The following is a 24686-nucleotide window of genomic DNA, read 5'->3' on the forward strand; positions in this document are numbered from 1 at the left end:
ACGCAACTGTAGTCCCAGCTACTCAGGAGGCTGAGGCAGGAGAATCAGTTGAACCCGGGAAGTGGGTTGCAGTGAGCCGAGATCATATCATTGCACTCCAGCCTGGGTGACAAAGCGAGACTTCTTCTCAAAATAAATAAACAAATAATAAAAACAGGAAAAAAAAGAAAGAAATTGGAGGCAAATAGAAGAAAAAGCTAAAAGTTATACATGCTTGCCTCTGGAAAGCAGTAATAAGCAGCAAGGGAGAACTTTTTATTAATATAAGCCTTTTTGTATAGTATCTCTTTTTATGACTTTTGTACATAATTACTTTGGCAAAAATTAAAAGAAAAATCAACCTTCAGGGTGACCTACAATTAAACAGAATCTCATTATAATTAGAAGTATTTACATGGTCCTGAGAAGGGAATAATCCCAAGTTTTGGCTGATCCTGAGAATCTTTTCACCAGACTCAACTCCATGAGAAAAGTGTCCCAAATGCCCATTGCGTAAATTGACAAAAGTGACTACGTAAGTGGAGTGACGCAGCCAAGAGCACAAAACAGACAGAGGAAACAGAACGTGCTTTTCCCCCTTCTCATTACAATGCTCTATGCTGTTGGAAAGCATTTCTCCTAGAGAGGAAAGTGCAAGCTTCATTTCCTGCAAGTGAAATTTGACCACCCAAAATTATCAGACTGGAATACTTACCGGTTCATGAGGAAATGAGGTAGTGATTTTAAGAAACAGCCTAAGCCCATAACCACACATCCAGTGCCAATCATTATAGGTCTATGCAGTTTGTTTCCAAAATAACTCACAAATATAATCAACAAAAGATTTCCTAGAAAAATATTGAGAATAATCATTTTTAAAAATATGAACAAAGTCTTAACAGCCTCACCCAATCATTTACATTCTAGCATTTACTGCATAACAACTATCTTAAATAATGGGATTTGTGCTAGGATTGCATTTAATAATAAATGAATAAAACACAATCCCTGCCCTCAAGAAGGGTTTTATTTTGCAATGTAGACAGATACAGAAACAGATATCTGTGGAACACTAACATTTATAGAGAAGAAAAGAAGAGAAGCCAGTGAAAGGAACTAAAGAATGGTTCTGGGAAATGTTAAAGGCTCTATTTGTGACTGTCTAGACTAGGAAATGAGGTGCAAAAGGTGTCAGCCTGCATGTGACCTCTGGCCTCTCTCTCAATGCCTGCTCCATAGAACACTCTCATGTTTTCCTATGCCCAGAAAGAGAAGCAAAAGTCAAATTTAGGTAACTTCTTGTTTTGTAACTCATTTAAAAATACCTTCATTTTGGCCAACATGACCAAGACAGGGATCTATATTTTTTTTCTACTTTTTTCCCTAGATCAGACAATGCAGTTAAGTAAAAATTAGTAGACCCTCACTTCTACTGGGTCTTAAGTGAGTCTGGATTTGAGGAATAAAAATGGCAATGAAAAATGTATCCCCATGTCATAGGATGAAGCATTAGAATAAAGAAATTAATGGTGGAAGGCTCATCTGATGGACAGATCCTCAAAGAGTGTGGAGTAAAGAGTTGAAAAAACCAAATATATGAGAAAGGCTTTTGTAAACCATACAATTTTTAATTCAGTAAATAATATCTCCCTTGCTTTTGCTATATATAAGGAACACCTCTGCAATGACTCAAGATTATAAAAAGTTCAAAAATCTTTTTCCTCAAGGAGTTAATGGTTTTCTCAGTGGTGTATATTTTTAAAACTTTTCTTCCTATCTATATTTTTCTCTAGTCTGCCTTGTGTGTAGAAGACATGTCCATGTATGGAGAGTGCCCCACCTCTATAACTATATCGGCCACACTGACCTCTCTAGGTTTCTAACATCTCATCACTAAAGCCAACCATGTTGAAGGTAGTGTCTATAGAGGCCACTGTTTGAAATCCATATCTATTTTTTGAAAGGAGAAGACAGGAAGAACTTTCCTTCTTCACGTAACAGTGAGTTCATCTTTTAAACTGCCTTGCTCTGTCAGGAAATAATTATTATGAGAAAGCATGGAAAAAGAGAAGTAAGTTTTTGTCAAAGGTATGGAGAATGCTGCCTGTAAAACTGACCCGTGAAATGTAAGGTAAGTGATATATCTGTTGGCATTTGTAAATTACCTCTCTTTTGTCCCTCAACACTATTTCTGATCTTCATCACTCTCCTCAAGCTACCTATCACCATCCACTAGTGGTAGAAATTGTTAATATTTTCTGTTTTATCAAGAAATTTGGGGCAAACAAACATGAAGGCATCTGAGTTTTCCACCTGATGGCTTTACCACCTTCCTTCAGTTTCAGAGGTTGTGGTGCCCATCTGACCACCCAACACTAAACACACCATCAGGGTACTGCCATTTTCTTCAGCAACTTACTCTAGTAATTAAAATCTCTCATATATATTTTAAGCCTCTCTTGCTCAACTGGACTTTAGTCTAATCTCTCTAGTTTCCCTCTAAACTTCCCAGAATGTTCATCCATATTCATAAATTCCACTTTTTCCCCTCTCTAATCTCCTAAAGTTGTTCCTACCTCTACTGCTTTCTAGCTTCTAAGTTTGCTAAAACAAAAAGTGCCCTGGCAAAGATCATCAGTTATCTCCATATTATGAAACCCAGGGGATAGTTCTCCATCCTTATCTAACTGGATATTTCTGATGCTTTTGACACTGCTGATACATGTGTTTTTGTTTTCAAATTTCTACTCCTTTGTCTTTCACAATACTATCTGCTCCTGGTTCCCCCTCTAGTTTCTCCGACCATTCCTTCTATTAACATTGTCATAGACTCCTTTTCTTCCATTTGTGCCTTAAATGCTTGGGCAGCTCAGGATCTATTCTTTGTCCACTGTAATTATCACTCTATGTCCTCTCCCTGAATAACCTCATAAATTTTTTCTCTAGTTTTAGCAAATGCCTACTTACTTGCTAATCAATAGTTCCCCAGTGCTTCAGTCTCATATAACTGCAATGTGAACATACGACTTTGTCACCAATTGTCACCAATAGAAGTTAAAGATATGTTCAGATGACAATATGGCTGTTGCAAATAATTCAAAATATTGACACAATAATTACTTTTAAATTAGTAAATAATTACTTTTAATTTAATGAGTTGATTAAAAGTACAAATATTACTATGTAAAAATTTGTTTTAATATCTTGATAATTCTACTTCAATATAATTGGTTTCCTTTGCACCCATGTAGTTCTTTTCTATGCAATTGAAATTATTATTCCAGGGTCATATGGTGTTAGATTGCTAAAAGGGTCCTTGACACAGAAAGGTTAACAACCTCTTTCAATCCTCAGTGACACTCCCTCACCTAGAGGATTAGAAAATAAATGACATAGCAGGCACACAAAGCTCTTCATAACCCATTGTCCACCCTTGCCCATTTCTCCAGGCTCGTATTGTAATACTTCACAACTTTATCTTGGCTAGCCAATGTTATCAGGCTGAATGTTGCTCCTCACTGTGGGTAACACCCCCCATGGGCACCAAGGAAGGAGAACTGTCCAGATCCCAGGCACAATTAGTGCCTGAAGAATATCTTAGTCTATAGTGCTATTACTCAGCTATTTCCTTTATATAATCCTTTATATATAAGCATATCTTAGTTTATAGAATTAGTGCCTGAAGTATAACTTACTGCTTACATATATCTAGCTTATATAATCATACTTAATAGTTCTATCTAGCATACTTAGTTCTATATAATCTTTCTATATAATCATATAGGTATTGTAGTCGGAGCTGTACTGACACATTTAGTGCTGATTTATAGAATCCTTCTATATAACCATAGTAGTTTGTAGTTGGAGGAATGTCTAGAGCAGTCACAGAACAGAAACAGTACATGGGAAAATAGCCAGACCGGGACAAGAACCAAAGACCCAGGCGGTGGCATCCCTGCCTGAAAGGGCATACGCTGTATGGCAGACTTGGAGCAAGAGCCTCTCCTCCTGATAAAGGAGTTGTAGTACCTTGCATCCAGTTCCTGTGGAAAGTAGACCTCAGGCCTGAGAATGACCTGGAAATAACCGAGGGAGAAGAACCCCTCTGGTGTGACCAGTCACGGCGGCTGTACACCCTGTCAGTCTTTTCTCACTTCTCTGCTAGCTCAAATCATCCTCCCATAAATATCTTAAGAGAAGAGCACAACAAGTCTGTCAGCTCCCACTGCATTGGCTTACAGTATCCTTCTATTAGAAATCCTTTGAAGTCTCCAGCTCCCAGATAAGAAGTGTTGTGCATGGCACCTGTTGTACACAGCCCACCTCCTTGCCTCGGTGACCTAATGGGGGTGGACCCCTTTTCTGTACACGACCCTCTACTACTGCACACGGCACGGCCCCATACTGCACACAGCCCACCTCTCTGCCCAAGTGACATAATGGAGTGGCCCCCTCACTTGTGACTCACATGATTATGTATGCCCAATTACTAAGCCTATAGATGATGACCTCACTCACGACCCTGCCCCCTGCTTGTACCTAATAAATACAGATGATCCTGGGCATTTGGGGCCCTCGCTGATCTCTACTCACAGCTGGCATGGCCCCCCGAGTCCAGATGCTCATCACCAGTTCTTCAGTGTCCTGTCTCTTTACTTCTCGAATCCTGAACCTCAGCACAGCGTAAAGGACACCCCATGACCCTGTGGGGCCCTAAAACCCTACACTCACATAGGCTATTACGCTGCATCATTCTTAGGATGCTTCTTCTTCTATTGGAATTTTATTCACACTTACTTAACCTCATTTCTTCTCCTAGAGAACTTTTAGTTATCCTTCAAGAGTCTGCCTTTCCTAAATGATTCAGTGTTCCTTTTGTTCCTGTAAGACCTTGTACATATCTATGCCTCCAAACTTACTTCATTCAATTAATGTTATTATTATTTGCATCTCTACCTTCTATTAGATCATAAGCTCAGTCTATTCGTGGGCTATACAGGAAGTTAGTTCTAACTCTCTCACTGGGATCAGCACACAGGTGATACAGGGTAAGACGTAAGGAAGTTGAACACTAGTAGACAAGATCAAGAATCACCTGTTTCAGTTTTGCTTCTCCTCAATCCTGATTTTTTTTGAATATGAGTTAAGTATATTAAAGGCAATTATCACCTTGAAGAAAGTGGAAGCTATTATAAAACTAGAAGGGAGTGACACTGGTATTTCTATATAACTTTTTCATGGGGAAATCTTTCTTTCCTTCATTCTCGCTCTCTGTGTTCACGTATTCTCAATCATCCACAAAAATCAGAGTCTACGAGTAGACTTTATTCTTCCCTAGAGGCTGCTTCTGAAATAAATTCAGAGAGATACGAAAGCAATTTTTTCTTCTCTGTACTTGGAAAAAGAATTGTCAACCTCCCAAACCAAATAGCAGAAAAATATTTGCATTTTCATTTGTAAGACAATTTCTTCGGTCTCCAACAATATCTTGTACATCTTCTAGGTGTTCTATCTGTATCTTCTAAATACAAAGATGGTGCCCTTAGTTTCCCTTAGGGTTGTGAAATGATAGATTTAAATATAAGTACTCTAAATACTCTGCCATTCATGCTACATAACTAAGAAACTATTAGAATAAAAAGAACAATGGTGGAATATGTGGCAATATTTAGGTGCTATTATGGGGTAATATTTAAATAAATTATTTTCAAGCACATTCTGAGCTTAGCTAATCAATCAGTTTTAGGAAACATATAACCCGATCAGGTTAAATGACCTATAACAGCAAATAAGGAGAATAAAATTCAGAGTAGTTCCATAGATAAGACAAAATACAAAAAGAAGAAATGCAAAAATAATTCATTACCAATCTCAAAGCTTCCATTAATGAATCCAACTAGAGATGTTGGGATGTTGAATTGTCTCTCTATTTGTGTGAGCATGGAATTCATATAAGATCCAGATAGTGTTTTGGATACATATGCACACGTTATTGCCAATAGAAACATCTAGGAAAAAAAATAAGTAAGAAAACATACCAAAAAATTGTTTTTAAATTGTATACTTGTGGTCTGTTGATAAATGTCTTCCATCATAAGACTGATTGTCTCCAACTTAAGTGACCTTTGAATTTGCAAGAAACTTAAAAACGTAGTCTGTTCCTCTTGTCTGTCATACTGTGATTTCTCTCTTAAAACTCAAAGTGAGACTAATTTTGTAGGCAGTTGTAGCCTCAATATTGTATAAGCATACTTGTACCTACATAGAAACAAACAGTCATTCTAAGTAATACATAGCTGATGATTTAAACAGGTTTTCAGAACTACAATGCTATCTAAAGTACAAAAGAGTTCATACATATACTGTAATGAAAAGAAAGAATGCAGCCGGGCGCGGTGGCTCACGCCTGTAATCCCAGCACTTTGGGAGGCCGAGGCGGGTGGATCACGAGGTCAAGAGATCGAGATCATCCTGGTCAACATGGTGAAACCCCGTCTCTACTAATACAAAAAATTAGCTGGGCATGGTGGCACGTGCCTGTAATCCCAGCTACTCAGGAGGCTGAGGCAGGAGAATTGCCTGAACCCAGGAGGCGGAGGTTGCGGTGAGCCGAGATCGCGCCATTGCACTCCAGCCTGGGTAACAAGAGCGACACTCCGTCTCAAAAAAAAAAAAAAAAGAATGCAGAATTATACGAAGACATTATTTCGGTAGCAAATATGCTTAAGTTCTCTCTGCAGGACAACAGGTCCCCAGATAACCTTGGCTGACCCACTTTTTTCTGTTCTTGCTTGTAATTCTTGGTCAGAAACATTCTGCATTCTCAGAAATGAAGGAAATATCAAGAACAATCTGAGTTATGGCTTCATTCTTCCTAGAGTGGATGCTCTGCAACCCTTGAGCTCAGCAATCCCAGCTGTTTCTAGGGGATATAAGCCTGGGGCAGAGTGTTTTCAGGGTTTCTCAGCTGCAGTGTAACTGGAGGACCACACAAAAAGGAGACTCAATTTATTTTGGGAAGCTTTCCTGAATCTTGGAGAATCAGCTCACATGGACCCTGGCCTTCCATTTATTCTTACTGCCTACCTAATATGTATACCATAAATTTCCATATGTTTAATTAATCATACTTTCTATGAATTGATACAGTTCCAGAAAACAGTAAGATTGATGCAATCCATAACAACATCAGGGATGAGTTCACAGATAGAACCACTGTAATCACCCAGGAGTTAGTATGGTTTTACTAAAAATATGAAAAGTTAAAATTCTGATAGGTTTATTAAATTTAAAAAGATAGCTTTTAGTAAGAGATTTTAAAGCAGGAGCATTGCATACTTGTAATAGCATAGTTAGGTAGATTAATTACTACTTCAAAATGAACAAATTATAGATAGATTTACATCAACTTAAATAGTGGTCTTGTGTCACATGCCATAGGGATTTTTGCTTCATCCTATTAAAGATACTTTCTGGTGACACTTGCATCCTGGGATACCATTTGACCTACTAACTATCTAGCACACTCAAATTCTTAAAATTCTCACACTTTCCACCTTTCACACCTCCAGTCTTGAGCCAATCACACAACTTGTTCTCTATTTCACATATTCCCTTCAAGTGAATTCACAACTTTTTCTGTTTCTCAGTCTCCAACCCAGCCACATGTTCTTTCTTCATGACCAGCAAATGATATCAGCAACTTCGCCTGCAAACTTACCTCTATCCCTACCTTCTCTAATTTTTCTACGTCTTTAGAAAGATCAGTGTCCCTCTCCTATACAATAAAATACCTCCAGTCCTGCTCTCGAATCCATTCTTTCCATTTCTGAGATTCTAATTCATCCATTATTGCTCTTTTTTCTCTTTCTCTCTCTTTTCTAATAGTTCAGTGCTTTTATATAATATTCCTCCAGTTATAATGCCTTTCTTCCCTTCATTCATCTGGTAAATATATAATTAATTTTCAAGACTCAGGTATTTTATGACTTCTATTGTGAAGCCTCCCTTGCCTCTTTGCTCCCCAGGTAAGCCTTAACCATTCACTCTTTATCTCCCCACCCTACTCTGTGACTAACTTGATTACAGCCTCTATTACAGTGCACTTTATTTATGGGTTTGGATGTCTATAGGTTCCTCTCTCATTATTATGTGAACAAGTCAGAGACAGGAGCCATATACTATTTACCCTTGTGTCTCTGGTGCCTACTAAGTGCCTGACAAATAGTAGGCACCCAATACAAGTTTACTGAATTAATGACAGAGTAAGTATCAAAACATCTTTAACAAATTAGAGCTGAAAGAAATATGAAATTTAATAAGATTAAATATAGTGTTTCATCCATCTGGACTGCTACAACAAAATACCCTAAGCTGAGTGGCTTATAAACAGCAGAAAATTAATTCTCACAGTTTCAAAGACTGGAAAGTCCCAGATCAAGGCACTAGCAAATTTAGGCTAGGTGAGGCCTGTGAACTCAAAATTGTATTCAAGACAGCTCTCAATCAATTTAGAAAGCTTATTTTGCCAAGATTAAGGTCATGTCCAAACACAGCCTCAGGATGTTCTGACAATATGTCTGCAAGGTGGTCAGGGTACAGCTTGATTTATACATTTTAGGGAGACATAATGCATCAATCAATGCACGTGGGGGTTTTAGGTCATAGGTAGATTTTTAAATGTGCTGATTGGCAATTGGTTGGAAGAGTTATTATCAATAGAAAATAATATCCAGGTTACCATAAGGGCTTGTGGGGACCAAGATTCTATCATGCAGATGAAGCCTCCAGGTAGCAGGCTTCAGAACGAATAGACGTAAATATTTCTTGTCAGACTTAAAGTCTGTGCTGATGTTAGTTCTGGCTAGTTTTTCCTGAATTCCAAAAGGGAAGAGGGTACAATGAGGTGTGTCTGACCCACGCTGCTTTCCATTATGGCCTAAACTTGTTTTTCAGGCTAATTTTGGAATGCCTTTGGCTGAGAGGAAGGGTCCATTCAGATGGTTGAGGTCCTTAGAATCTTATTTTTGCTTTACATTCTTCCTCTTCCAGCTAAGATTTGCCAGAGGCAACAACATCTACCAAATTTTTATTTTGTCCCATACCATTGTCAGGGTGGCATGGCTACCTGACTGAGATCTACCCTGTCCCTCAGTGGGACCTCCTATGGCCAAGGGATATAGAGTCAAAAGACTTATAGTGAATTAAATGTTCTAGGCCAGATAGGAATGGACATGGACAAGTATTCATTACTCCTTAATTTTTTTCAGTAAAAAGCCAGCAAACAAAAAGCCAAGGCCAGGTTACAAAACAGACTTATCTTTAACGTCTATGCATTAAGCTACTATAATCTTGCTTTTAGTTACAGACTTATAGCAATTAGATACATAAAACATAAGCATTGCTCTGAAAAAAAAAATTAATATATACTGGCTGGGTGCAGTGACTCACATCTATATTCCCAGGATTTTGAAAGGCCAAGGTCTGTGGATGACTTGAGCCCAGGAGTTTGAGACCAACCTGGGCAACATGGCAAAACTCTGACTCTAAAAAAATACAATAAGGCATTGTGGTACATGCCTATAGTGCCAGCCACCAGGGAGGCTGAGGTATGAGGATCACCTGAGCCCAGAAGGTCAAGGCTGCAGTAAGCCATGATGATACCACTACACTCCAGGCTGGGTAACAGTGAGACCTTGAGTGAGTCTCAAAAAAGAAATAAAAAAACAAAAATAAAATTTAAAAATGCATGTATATCTATCTGCACAACTCATAACTGAGAGTTTTATACCCAGAAGGCTTTGTCACCAGGTATCTTTATCATCTCAGTAATTATTTTCTTTTAATTCTACAAAATCATAAAATTCTTTGCGATTGGGGTGGATGAAAATGTGCCACATAATAGTTCAGAAGGCAAAATCCTTTGTTTCACCAGCTGTTTAAGCATCTGTGTATTTATCCTTGATTTGGATGATCTGAACTAACTCACTTCCTCAAACCTAGCCCTCACAATCTCACACACCCACCTCTTCTGCAATAGTCCATAGACCTAGAGGAAGGGTACCTGTATAGTCTTAACAGCAGGGCATTTGTAGTCAAAAATAGATCAGGCCCAGTGGGATCCCAAATAAGAGATTTGCACCTCTACTCTTGAGAATACCATGATTCAGGTTTCCTTGGAAGTAAAACAAGGAGAGATAAATAACATTAATATTTTGTCAATCAAAAGAGTATTTGTGTGTCAGAATGAAAAAAGGAAGCTATTCCATTAGAGATTCAACTAAAAATGTGAAGGAAAAGTATAATCTGCTATTCTTTAGAGGATTATTATAGCCAAGAAACAATTCTTGATTCAATCTGCATTCAAAAATAAAAGTTGGGGCTGAAATCTAGTAACAAGTGTAAAACTTTTCCTTTGAAACAATTTTTTTTCTCTCTCTCTCTCTCATCCTCCTTTTCTATTAAAGAAAAATTATAGTAAGACCAGTCTGTGTGTAAAAATAAGTGTTAGGCATATTATATTTGGCCTGATTGTTTACATAAAGTGCAGCAAGAACTTGACTTATCATATAGGCTCTTTTTAAGTTGACTTTGCTGGAAATTTACCTGAAAATACGTTATTCTAGTCAAAGGCTCAGTAAAATGACCAGTGTCTCCAATTGTTCTGTTCTAAAACAAAAGACTCTTACTAAACTTATGCCAATAACTCTATTGTCATAAAACCAAAATACTCACGGTTTCCAAATTTTGGAGAACTTGGAGAGAAAGATAAATTTCATCATAAAATCATACTTCACTCAATTGCTCTAAAGAGTAAATAATTTAAAAGAAAAAGATTTCCTTGACTCTTTAACCAGAGCATCAGCCTTCCAAACAACATGTCCTTTGTTCACCTTGAATTGCCATTGATGGCAATTGGTTGGAAGAGTTATTATCAACAGAAAATAATATCTGGGTTACAACAAAGCAGTTCTTGTCATATGAGAGTTGTTTATCAGGCACTGTAGAATCTAGCAGCTCCTCACAGAGTTAGAATCAGGGGAAAAGAACACTCTCTTCTCATAAGTATCTCCTCTTTGCATCCTCAGGTAGCAAGATCCTATGTAAACAATTTTTAATTTATTATAGAACTCTTTGGGGCACGATTATTTCCACTAGCAAAGGGGTAGCTTCAGTTAACATTCCATAACAAAAAAAAAAAAAAAAAAAAAAAACAAAAACATTCCATAACAAGGCAGTAAATTTCCTCTACTAGAAATTCTCTAGTCCAGTGTTTTTCATTAGGAAGTGCTCACAGTATTTTACCATAAGCCCTAATAAACACTCCACAAAGGGATATGAAGTGAATTGGTTCCTACTTGCCCTTCAGCTTCTACCCTACATTCTGTAGGCTCAGGCAATCTTACTAGTTTCCATTTAGTTTGTCCAATTAACATTCCTTAAAGGGCAGATTTACCTGACTTCGGTTTCGTAGTACTAGACAGGAGAAATATCCCCTAATCAGATACAATACCCATTTTCACAAGACATTCAGGTAAAGGAGTTAAAATTACCTTACATAAGGGCTGTTTAGACATCTTAAATTTCATAGTCCTATCAACCTGTATAATTTTATGTTCTGGTCCCAGGAACTTTTCTTTTCTACGCCTAGATCATTTTACCTTTTCTGGTGAAAAAGGATTTGGGGTCCCAGCAAAGGATTGAGCCAAGGGTCTTGGGCTCTTTTTTTAATCTCTGTCTTAATTTACCTCAGCATTGCCCCAGGCAATGTCAGCTTCCTCATTATAACCTTTGCCTTTTGATGTTTCTTCAATTTCCCCAATCTGGGGCAAATGCGGAAAACTGGTATGGGGCCATTTAATGTGGGAGGAACTGTAGGGGTTCACTTTGGTTCACCCAATCTTTGATAGTGTTGTAAAAACCTTTGTTTATCCCATCAATTTTCATTTTATTTATTTCATTTCTTATGAACCATCCAAATATTTTCATCACCCTTCTGGGATGAGTACTCTGACTCCCTTTTGCCTTTCTCATTTTTCTTTGTTAATTACCCCAATGTTTTATTAAGCATATGTAAGATCCATGAGGACAGCAAATTTGATAAGCCTGTGATTATGTGGTAGTAATAACACCTGGAGTGCCCATGTAGAAGGGACCCCTCCCCCCGGCTTAACCTCCAAATTTACCATGTGATATGTTTTGGCTGTGTCCCCACCAAAATCTCATCTTGAATTGTAGCTCCCATAATCCTCATATGCTGTGAGAGGGATCTAGTGGGAAGTAATTGAGTTATGGGGGTGGATTTTCCCATGCTATTCTGTGATAGTAAATAAGTCTTACAAGATCTGATGGTTTTATAAAGGGCAGTTCCCTGGGACACCCTCTCTTGCCTGCTTCCATGTAAGACATACCTTTGCTCCTCCTTTGCCTTCCACTATGATTGTGAGGACTCCTCAGCCATGTGGAACCATTAAATCTCTTTTTCTTTATAAATTACCCAGTCTCACGTATTTCTTCATAGCAGTATGAAAATGGACTAATGCAGTAAATTGGTACAGAGAGTGTAGTGCTGCTGTAAAGATATCTAAAAATGTGGAAGTGACTTTGGAACTGAGTAACAGGCAGAGGTTGTAACAGTGTGGAGGGTTCAGAAGAAAATAGGAAAATGTGGGAAAACTTGGAACTTCCTAGAGACTTGGAGGGCTCAGAAGACAGGAAGATGTGGGAAAGTTTGAAACTTCCTAAAGACTTGTTGAATGGCTTTGACCAAAATGCTGATAGTTATATGGACAGTAAAGTCCAGGTTGAAGTGTTCTCAGATGGAGATGAGGAACTTACTGGAAACTGGAGAAAAGGTGATTCTTGCTATACTTTAGCAAAAAGACTGGTGGCATTTTGCCCTTGCCCTAGAGATCAGTGGAAATTTGAACTTGAGAAAAATAATTTAAGGTATCTGGTGGAAGAAATTTCAAAATAAAGCTTTCAAGAGGTGACTTGGGTACTCTTAAAAGAATTCAGTTTTATTAATTCACAAAGATATGGTTTGAAATTGGAACTTATATTTAAAAGGGAAGCAGAACATAAAAATTAGGAAAATTTGGAGCCACATGATGTGATAAAAAAGAAAAGCCCATTTTCTGAGGAGAAATTCAAGGTGGCTGCAGAAACTTGCATAAGTAATGAGAAGCCAAATATTTATCACCCAGACAATAGGCAAAATGTCTCCAGGACATGTCAGAGGCCTTCACAGTAGCCCCTCCCATCACAGGCCCAGAAGCCTAGGATAAAATGGTTTTCTTATGCAGTCTTTGGACTTGGTCCTCGGGGTCCCAGCCACGGTTCCCAGAAGGATCCAACATCCACTCAGGCCATTGCTTCAGAGGGTATAAGCCTCAAGATTTGGCAGCTAACACAATGGTGTTTGAACTGCAGGTGCACAAAAGTAAAGAACTGAGGTTTGGGAACCTCTGCCTAGATTTCAGAGGATGTATGAAAACACCTGGATGTCCAGGCTGAGGTATGCTGCATGGGTAGGACCCTCATAAAGAACCTCTGCTAGGGCAGTGCAGAAGAGAAATGTGGGCTTGAACCACCCACACAGTCTCCACTGGGGAACTGCCTGGTGGACCTGCGAGAAGAGGACAACCATCCTCCAGATCCCAGAATGGTAGATCCATTGACAGCTTGAACTGTACACCTAAAAAAGCCACAGACACTCAACACCAGCCCGTGAAAGCAGCCAGGAGAAGGGTACTGTACCCTTCAAAGTCTCTGGAGTGGATCTTCCCAAGACCATGGGAATCCACTTCTTGCAGCATTGTGACTTGGATGTGACACATGCAGTCAAAGGGGATCATTTTGGAGCTTTAAGATTTGACTACCCCACTGGGTTTCAAACTTGAATGGGGCCTCTATTTTTTTCATTTTGGCCAATTTCTCTCATTTGAAATGGGTGTATTTACTCAATGCCTGTACCCCCATTGTGTCTAGGAAGTAACTAACTTGCTTTTGATTTTACTGGCTCCTTAGCAGAAGGGACTTGCTTTTTAAACTACCAGAGGTAATACTGAGATTAAATTTACCAAATTAGTCTTACCAAAACTATTAAGATCATGTGAATTAAAAAGCATCTGAGGTAGCTTCTATCAGTCTTTAAAAGCACTTTTCTTTTAGCCAAGTGATTAGAGATCTTTCATATAATTTCATAATGAAATATCACTTCTACATGACACATATAAATATATAGCTATAACAGATATACAGACTAAAGCAGATCCAAAATACTTTTCATTTGCTTGTTTTCAAAAATTCTGTTACTTAGTGTCAACTATTAATTTAAAAAGTTAGGCCAGATGCCATGGCTCATGCCTGTAATTCGAGCACTTTGGGAGGCTGAGGCAGGTAGATCACTTGAGTCTACATGTTTGGAAACCAGCCTGGGCAACATGATGAAACACCATCTCTATTAACTAATAAAGTACAAAAACATGCTTGGCTTGGTGGTGCACACCTGTAGTCCCAGCTACAGGAAGATTTCTTGAGCCTGGGAGGTTGAGGGTACAGTGAACTGAGATAGTGCCAATGCACTCCAGCCTGGGTGACAGAGTGAGACCCTGCCTCAAAAAAACAAAAATAAAAATAAAAAGTTAAAGGAGCCAAAAAAAAGTTGAAGGAGGGAGTTACCATTCCAGGCCTTCTCAAAAGAGAGAACAAACTGAAGCAGAAGGGCATAGGTTTTGAGATATCAATCCATATAATTTCAAAAAGAAACAGGTGCTAGAATTCAAAAATTTTAGAGTTCTTTCATTAAGAGTAAATCAATATTTTTGATAAAATCTTGATCTAACCAATTCTAGCCTATCTTTTAGTGTTGCATGAGTGTAGTTGTAGTATCAAATTTCAATTTTTAGAAAAACTATTTATTATAATTCCCTTTAATTATAGCTGATTTAATCACATAACATTTTTATAAATTCCTGTTTTACTAACCTTATTACAACTTACACAGACCATTAACAACATGCTTGGACTTTCTGGTTTATTCTAAATATTTCTCTTTCTTGAACAACGAGTGATTTTATTTTAGGACAAAAACTCACCATGCAAAATTATTTCTCATATGATATTACTTTTCTTTTAGGCTTTCTTACCAAAATACCTCTTTATATCTATAAATTTCTTTACATCTCTTCTTTCCTGGTCCCTTTTATCTCATTTTATATATAATCCTTAAATAACTCTGAATTAGACAAAATTATTTACCTTTGAATAAAAACACTTTAAACCTTAAGAAGAATCTGCCCATGACTCTTGAAACTCCACAAAGAAACAAAGAGTGAGAAGTGCCTTTGTTCTGGGTGCTTTAAGGGGTTCAAGTCATTTGATATCTTCTCTAGATTTTTTTTGGTACCACAGATAGTGGAAGGGGAAGAAGGATTAGGGTGGAAGGAAAGTAAATGAAAGAACAATTGTCTTTTTAAGACAGGAAACTACAACAGAAACCGAGGGCATAATTTCTTTGTTTCCTTTTTTTCAGCTATGAGGAATTTTAGCAAATTCAGAGGCCTAGATCCTCATAATTTGGAATTCTCATTTGAATTTGACCAATTTGGGTAGAGTTGGTCAAATCTGATGAGATAACTACCAGAACAACAAAAAAACCCAACAATACAATTACTGAGCACTCTAATACTAAGGAGAAATTAAGTCTAGCTGGCTATCAATTTTAATTTTCAGTTATTAAGGAAAATCTCCAAGATAAAAAAAAAAAAAAGCCAATTCAGGTACTTATCTAGAAACGAGGCCCTGGCTCAAGACTGCTGTCTACTAGAAGCAGGAGAAAAAAAAAAAAAAGCTCAAACTTGCCTTCCTGTTGGAAATTAGCTGCAACTCCAGAAAGGAGTTGAATATTCTCTACTGTTCATAGAAGCAGGAAAACTTGCCTTATTTGTTGGAAGCAAGTAAAACTCAAAAAGAGGTGTTGTAGAGAAAAATAAACTTCAGATCTTGACCAAATTTTGGGAGATCGGGGATTCTCTGGAGTGGCTGGGGGCTCCCAAACCTCAGCAAATTGTCCTATAAGTTTGAGCCATAAGGATAGCTCAAGCTGGTACAAAGCAAAAGTCAGGGGCACCTCCACTCAGAATCCCTCCATGGTTGCCAATTTTGTGAACCCAAAAGTATCTGAGACAGGTCTCAATTTAGAAAGTTTATTTTGCCAAGGTTAAGGTGCACCTACAATACAGCTTCAGAGAGGTCCTAAAAACATATGTCCAAGGTGGGGTACAGCTTGCTCTTATACATTTTAAAGAGACATAATACATCAATCAATACGTGTAAGATTTACATTGGTTCAATTGGGAAGGGTGAGATAACTCAAAACAGAAGCTTGGAGGTCACAGATAGATTTTAAAATGTTCTGATTGGCAATTGTTTGGAAGAGTTATCAATAATATAAAAAATAATTTCTGGATTATAATAAGGGCTTGCAGAGACCAAGACTTTATCATGCAAACGAAGCCTCCAGGTAGCAGGCTTCATAGAGAATAGATGTAAATGTTTCTTATCAGACTTAAGGTCTGTGTTGTTGTTAATGCTGGTTGGTTATTCCTGAATTCCAAAAGAGTGATGATATAATGAGGCATTTCCAACACCCTCTTCCCATCACGGCCCAAACTTGTTTTTTAGGTTAACTTTGGAATCATCTTGACCAAGAGGAGGAGTCCATTCAGCAGGGTGGGGGTTCAAATTTTATTTTTGGCTTACAGAACCCACATACTGATTCATAAACTGCCATCTTCTCACTGTGTCTTCACATGGCAGAAAAGAGAAGAAATCTCTCTTTGGCCTCTTTTTAATGCCACTGAACTCATTCACGAAGCCTTCACCCCTGTGATGTAATCATCTCTCAGAGGCCCCACCTCCTACTACCCTCACCTCAGAAGTTAGGATTTCAACATGGGAATTTGGATGGAACACATTCAGATCACACAATACCCCTAAGCCAAAATTTATCAATTATTTTGGGGAAACCTAAATAGAAATTTATGTGAAAAGGACCTAGGAATTTGAATAGCAATCTTAATATGAATCAAAACTGTGATTGGCTACGAGATAGTTTGGCTATATCTCTAGCTATGTTTATTTTATATTAAATACCATTTGTGGAAATTCTCTCTTCCCATTATAAACATTCTCAGAGCATATTCTTGAGAGTACACAATTTTCACGCAGTTTTATAAATCAAGTAGTACAAATCAAATTTGGGAAAATAATTTATTCTATTTAACATTTTAAGAAAGGAAATTAGATGGATTGCGATACTATTGCTTTTTCCCTAAAACACATGAGTTGCTTAACTTGTTTGGTTTTATTCACAGAGTGAAAGAAATCAGTGGCTATTCTGACTCATGTCTAGGGCTAAATAATTTCTGTATTTATAAAGCTAGTCCTACTAGCTTTTAGCAATAATGCTCTTTAAATTTATTTCAACAACAAAGTTTAAAGCAGATTTGTTGAAAATAGTTCTTTCATGCTTCATAAAGAATTTTGCTTAATGAGCATATTTCTAAGTTCAGAGAAACAGAGAAACCTAACTTGCTATTAAGCAATTGTCTCTCACTTTTACTTGACACACTTGTGCTTACAGTATGTTGTCACAACATCCACATCAATATCTAACTTTGCTGAACTCCAAAGTAATCAAAACTTAAAGACCTCTAGTTTGTAAATAACACTTGACTTTTCTCCCCAAGTGCCATTAATATTAATATCTAATATTCATTGAAAGCTTACAATATTCCAGTCATTGTCTCAAACATAAAAGAATCCTTTAAGTTGGGAATGTTGCTATTACCCTTTTCATGAGAGAAAAATGAAGCACAAGGAGTTTTTTATAATGAACATAACATTTCAGGCAAGTCTTTTTTTTAGATTTCTATCATTATTCTCCAATTTTGTATACACATTAAAATTTCCCCAATGCATATATAAATAGATAATAAACTTCTGATAGGGAGAAAATGAGTGACAGTATCTTAGTTTGGAAACCACTTGCAGGCACTAGTTATAGAATCAAGACAAATGTCCAGATCCCTTGGTTTAAAATAAATTCAAATTTTGTTTGAATATAAAATGAGCTAGAAAAAAGAATTTTCTCTGAAATAGACAAAAACATCAGAAGAGCTGACAAAATGATGAGTTTTCTTATAGGAAATTATTGTTATGTTGCCAAAGCTTGAAGAAAACATTTGTTTTGCTGGATAATTGCATACAAATCTTTGCATCCAAAACAACAAAGCATTTCTATGTAATGAGCCATTTTCCAAAAGTGACTCCCACAACTATCTGGGTTCGAAGACTTGTAAGAGTGAGCATCGCCTTTGATTCAGAAAAATAAATCCTGCCACAGTATGTGTGCCTGAAAATTTTTAAGATTATATCTTCCATTTACGTCCCTCAAAGCCATTTAGGACTAACTTGCCTGAATCAATAATCCTGTTTAGACACTTCCTCAGTTATAAAACCAACTTCTTTAAAGCAAGAAATTATCAATAGATCAGGTAGTGTGTCATTAATATTAGACCACTTCACTGCAGATAGGAACAATTTTACCAGGACTGTCTTACTTTAAAAACTAGTGTACATGCACATACATCCACATACAAAAATTCCATACCTTCATCTTGGAAAGACATCTTATTCCATGGGTTTCAATTCTTTTCTCAGTTTCTCCCATGTTGCTCTTCAGAGTGTTCCAAGCTATTTATGTTTTAAATCTTGATATATCTTACTTCTACCCTTTTAAGCAAACAAAAAAACCTGTCAAATTAACTACAGAATTGTAAAGCATCACTCTTTTGAAGTAAGTGCTGCAAATGAACAACATAATTGAAATCCACGCTATTACAAAAATACCTGGAACGCTTTTAATACAGATTAGAAAACTGTGGTGTTAGAGAAGATTTAGTTGTTGGTTTTCTATTTCAAAAGGTACATCAAATAACTTTAGTTACTCTTTAGTGAAATTAAAGACATTAGAATTGTTTGTTATGATCTCCTTGCAAAATAATGGCCACGTGGTTAAAACAAGGCTTTTTACTTCTTTAGCCAAAATAAATAGTACCAGAGGACTTACATGAAAATTGCTGCTTTTAACAACACATGTACTTTGATTTGTGTTTGTGCTAAAAATTTGCTTCAGTAAGCTTACCAAGGCTCAAAAATCTTTTCTGGCCAGGCTTTCTTTTCAAGTTCTTTGCATTCCAAGACTTCCCTAGAGTCTCAGGAAGGGAAACACTTTCTGGGGCACTGCTGATAAATGGAAACCTGGGGAGACATGGAATTTTAATCATGAAAATAGCCTAGTAAAAATAACAAACAATTCTTTGATCTGAAAAATAATCCTACAATTGCAAATTAAGATCTAAGGCTTAGGAGATTAAACATATAAATAGATATCTATATGTAGCTATAGGTAACAGGTATAGATATATGTGGAAATATATGTAAATAAATAATATACAGGCACACATTTTTATATGTAAAACAAAAAGTTGACTTAAACTCAAATAAATTTTACTAATCCCATCAAAGATTTTGTTTGTTTTACATCTTGAAACTAAGGCAATATTTTGAATCAAAACAAAAGTATTTCATTTTGGCAAGGTTTATTCTAGCTTCCAGAATGACTTTTTAAAAGTATCCCCAGCATTAATTAAGTAGTCCTATAAACAATATCCATTTAACAAGTGATCCTGAATGGCACTAATTTTTTAAAAAACTAACTGCTTTACCTCTATAAAATGTGCTGAATCTCAAACACACACTTTAAGGCAATAGTCACTGCACTATTATGTTTGAATTTTGTTATGTTTACAAATTCTCTCACAGATACAACAAGTATTTATTGAACATCTACTCTGTGCCAGTCATGGTACCATGCACCAGCATTCAGCAGTGAACAAGACAGTCAAGTATGTGGCTATGGAGAATATAAACCAGTGAGAGAAGTATGTTTCTGTGGAAGATACTTGGACCCAGATTCCAAGGAACTTAAACTTTTATTGGGAAAGATAAAATTTTTAAATAAAACACATTGGAATAGAACCCGACATTGTAGGAGGAAATGAAATTTGTTTGACACGTAAGTGGTGAAAAAAATTCACAGGTTATTGTTCTCAACTGCCCTCATTTCTTTCTTCTCATGCAGTTAGAACCCAATCTCTCTTCCCTTTTTCTTTCTCTTTCTCCTAACCATTATCTTAGCCCAATATATCACCCTATCAAACACTAAGGGAGAGAACTTACTCTTCTTCCATGTCAAAACTGTCTTCATTCTTCTCTGTGGCTCAAAATATTACTATATTAAATGTCTATGTTTCATATGTAGCCAGAAGGCATAGAAGCTGGAGTTAGTGCCACAGAAAATCACTACATAGGGGAATTCTATATAGTTCTTCCCATGAATTGTGACATTAAGTAACCATCTAGAGCAGGTTGTCTCACCATGTCTGGACGATTTGTTTCAAAATGTTTTAACATATTGAAAAACGTGTTTAAAAACATCTTGTCTTGACTGAGGTAAGAGGTAATATTTAAGGCTAAGCACTTGAAAAGAATTAAATGAGATTAAATTAACCCTAAACTTTCCCTAGTTTTCCAATCTATATGGTGAAAATATCTTATATTTTCAGATACATTTCAAACATTTTCATGGAGGAAAATAAACAAATTAACAAAATCTATTCCATCTATTCAACAAAATCCATGAAACCCAGCAGTTAATATCAGTCATTGTTGTCCACCTTGGCCCCAAATCAGGAAATTGTGTGTGTTGTCTTTCCATGTTCTTGAGGTCGTGCCAGTGCCAGCGATGTGAACAGTCCTCTTTTGTTAGCACAGCACTGTTTACACAGTGACTTGTGCTCCCAGGACCACAGAGCGTCACCAACAAATCCCCGTCAATCATCACTTCTAATGAAAACGACGTGTTGAAGTTTTAAGTGGGGAATCATTTTATTTCTCTAACTCCTTCTCAGCATTCAAATGGGAACAGGTAATGCTTTAGTATGCTTTCTCACACAAATGTTGAGTTTCTCCCATGCCTACTGGTCACAGCTCTGTATAGTGTTGTTTTTCGTTTGAGATTTTTAAAAACACTCAAACAAGAGGAAAGCTACCCTCTTAAACTTTTAAGTGCACAGTACAGAATTGTTAGCTATATACACATTGTTAAGTAGCAGATCTCTGGAACTTTTTCATCTTGCATGACTGTAATTCTGGATCCATTGAACAGCAACACTGGGGTTTTTGACACCTGTTGGTTTCCAGCCCCTAATGACGTGTCTCAATCACAAGATAATACAACATTTTAGAAAACAAATAAACATTCGTGTTTGTGCTCTTGCCCAGTGTTAAGTAGACTAACATAGTTTGTGATTGTTAGAAATCAACTGGGAAAAAAATGCATGCATTTAATTTTACGTTATTCTCAACTCTTGAATTAATGAAATAAAGGCCTTACTTTACAGCAAAGTTAGTAGTACATACATGAAGAAGACTTAGGAGATCATCCTTTCCCTGAGAAAAGAAGTTATACCAGCAAAATTTTTATGAAAATCACTTATTTCCAGGATCTTCAAATGGCTCCTAGCTCTGTGAGAAGAGAACAGCCTCTTGGGTGGTATCCAGCTGAAACAATTTCAACCAATATTAATCCAAGCAAGTACATGCCAGAATCAACAATGGCTTTTTGTATTTTGTCTACCATGTTATTTTACTTCTATTGGTTCATTTTCACCAGAAATCAAAGAATAAAATAATGGATTCTGCAAATCAGTCTTATAAATATAAGTATTATTTTACTTTCTACATTCACAGGCGGTACTGTAGTAAGAATGTATTTCTTGGAGAAACTATGGAAGAAACCCAACTGAGCCATAAAATGTTACCCATACATGTGATTTCACCATCAAAGCAAAGATTGGAACTCACAAAAACACAAGTAAATCCTTTCATCAACAATCCAACAATAAAAATACCTTCTCTGTCACTTTAGATAATGTGCTAACTCTAGAAAACAGACCAAGAAACAGAAACGTAAAGTGGAAACCTGAATTCTGTGTTTAGGGAAATTGGTTGTAAATATCATCAGTGTCACACATCACATTAAGTAATTCTAGAGAATGAATAGATAATCACGGGGATAACCAGGATTTTCCACACTTGATAACAAGATGCCCTCCTTTACCTAAGTCGAGTTCTGACTCCTCTACGCTCTCTAGTCATCAGTCTTGGTGTCCAACCCTCTACTGCCCAATTGTAATGAGAACCTTGCTAAGTTCGTTTAGAGAAAATCTCTGATTCTTGATATCTGATCATCTTGACATTTGATCAAATTCCATATCCCCCAGAATCCCCCAGGTAATATGCAATCATCCTGGCCTTTGGTCAGCAAAAATCCTGTCACGTTGGTTTATCCACATCCCTCCTCACTCCGGATGTTTCTTCTTAGTCATTTTCCACCCCCTGACCCTCACCCTGCTCCTTGGCTAAAAATCTCCACCTGTCCAACCTAAATTCAGAATTGAGCCCAGTTCTACACTGAGGTCTCTTTTCTCCTATTGCAATAGTTCCTGAATAAAATATTTTACCACTTTACTGTCCAGCTCTGATTTTAGTTTGGCAGCAATATTAACTATTTCATTTCTTCAGATTATTATCCCAATTCTTATTTTCCTTTTGTCTGCATAGACTTGGTAAGTATAAACGTTTGTATTTCCATTCAATGTATGATGTGTAAATGCTGAGCTGCTCCTTTTTCTCACAGAGACAAGACTTTATCTGTTTATAAAGCTCAAAAAATAACTGAAAATTCAATAAAATGCTTTGAGTTTTTTCCAACCCATTTATGTATTTTTTTCACATAAATTGCTGTAGGGAGGCAGCTAGACATAGTGAAAATAGCAGACCTTGTAATCCACTTACCCTAGGATTAATCCTAGATTAATTGTGAGCCATTTAAACTCTTTGAGCCTATTCCTCATCTCTGATGTTGAAATATTTATGCCTACTTTGCAAGATTGTTATGAAGATTGAGTTATGACATTTATATAAGACTCCTTGCAGGGCTGCTGAAATAAAATAGTCACTCTGTCAATGACAGTGACTACTATTCATTTATTCCACAAATATTTATTAAGACTCTACTACATTCCAAGCACAGTAGTAGGTACTAGGGATACAAAGATGAATAAAACGTGCCTGCTCCCAAGTGACCTTATAAACAATTGGGACAGACAGATAATTAAGTTATGATGATAGCTTGTTAGCAACGTAATGCAGATAATTTGAGCTAAGTAATAGAAAGAGGTGATTAATGAAAAGTATTCATTTGGATATTCATTTGAACTATCATTTGAATGCAGCATAATAGTTCAAGTACTTAGGCTTTGAAATGAGGTACAACTGGTTTAAAAACCTGTTTTTAAAGTAGCTATGTGCTTTTGCACAAGTTACTTAACGTTTCTACAAAACAAAGATAGTATCTATCTTTGTCAAGGTCCTGATAGGAAAACAGAACTCACAAGAGATAATTTAATAGAAGAATATTATATGGAAAACTAGTTATAATGATATAAAAAGAGCTAAAAAGAAAAAAAACTATGGGATCTTGGGCAAGTTAGAAATTTACAACAGTGGAAAGTCACTCCCACTCCAAAGGCTATTATCAGAAAAGGAAAGGGCTGACGTGCAGGGAGCTGGAAGAGGCAGAAATACTTTGCTTTTCTCTTCTCCACAACCCCAGTCTCACACCAGTACTTCCCACTGATATACATAAAAGGAAGTCAGATGGCATGGGAGTAGGAAACTTAGTTTGCAGGAGTCATCCTCTTGGGATACAGAGAGGATCAGAGGATAGGAGAGTGGATGTGAAGCCAGATAAACAAATGATCAATTCAACTGCAATCATTGCAATAGAATTAGATAAGAGAGGTGTAGTATTTAAAAGTATAATATAAAACCAGCATGCAATCAACATTCAATGAAGGGTTGCTATTCATTTTTAATAATATAATTTCAGTCCTCCATAGTCCTTTTATTCTCAGTAATAAAAAATTCAAGAAACTTACAATCTGCATAATTAGTCAGCTCCCCACTATACATATGTAGGCATTACAATTTCTGTCATACCAAATAACACAAAATGTCAAATCACTGATTTGTAATCAACCTGTATGTATTAAGTAATCACTGTTGCATCATGTAAACACAGCCATAGTCACCAGATCTGCACATATCAAAATAGATGCAGTTTGCCTATTTAGGTTATGTACGTGGGGAAAATTTCCAGGAAGGATTGACTTGGTACATACACAGTATTCGTTACCATTACCTGCTTTGTTGGAATGCTTCAGCAGTCAGATTACAAACAGTACATAATTTTTTTAAAGGCCCATAAAAATCAATAGTAGGGAGATCGATCCAAGATGGCCACTTAAGAGGAAGTCGGGATTGCAGCTCCGAGAGAAGGCGCAGAGGGTGAGTGGACGCCGCATTTCCAGACGGACTTTTACTGCCCACAGACCAGGAGATTCACAGAAGGAAAAGCCCCACGGGTCTCCAGCGCCGCTGGTTTGAGCGGAGTGGCCGCTCAGCCTACGCCCTGGAGCAGGGGGCAGTGGCTTCTTGCGCAGAGCGAGAGAGAC

At 37.0% G+C, this 24686-nt stretch overlaps 1 protein-coding gene across 8 annotated transcripts in view; it reads right to left on the minus strand.

The window, feature by feature from the left end:
- Nucleotides 1-21607, minus strand: part of SLCO1A2 (solute carrier organic anion transporter family member 1A2) — a 60414-nt gene extending 38807 nt beyond the window's left edge. Inside the window, exons 1-5 of one of the 8 annotated variants that reach the window (XM_012435696.2) lie at nucleotides 21529-21607; nucleotides 19190-19305; nucleotides 18656-18777; nucleotides 5846-5987; nucleotides 695-827 (exon numbers count right to left, since the gene is read on the minus strand). In XM_012435696.2, coding sequence (XP_012291119.2) covers nucleotides 695-827; nucleotides 5846-5987; nucleotides 18656-18715 — 335 coding nt within the window. In that variant the 5' untranslated portion in view covers nucleotides 18716-18777; nucleotides 19190-19305; nucleotides 21529-21607. Of the gene's footprint in view, nucleotides 1-694; nucleotides 828-5845; nucleotides 5988-10004; nucleotides 10154-10713; nucleotides 10880-18655; nucleotides 18874-18894; nucleotides 19002-19189; nucleotides 19306-21528 lie in introns of those variants that run through there. The other 7 variants (XM_012435694.3, XM_012435697.2, XM_012435700.2 and 4 more) reach the window with 7 other exon arrangements.
- Between the last annotated feature and the right edge of the window lie 3079 nt (nucleotides 21608-24686).

Source organism: Aotus nancymaae, unplaced genomic scaffold (assembly GCF_030222135.1).
Source record: "Aotus nancymaae isolate 86718 unplaced genomic scaffold, 86718_ANA_hifiasm-v0.15.2.pri h1tg000016l, whole genome shotgun sequence".
Taxonomy (NCBI): domain Eukaryota; kingdom Metazoa; phylum Chordata; class Mammalia; order Primates; family Aotidae; genus Aotus; species Aotus nancymaae.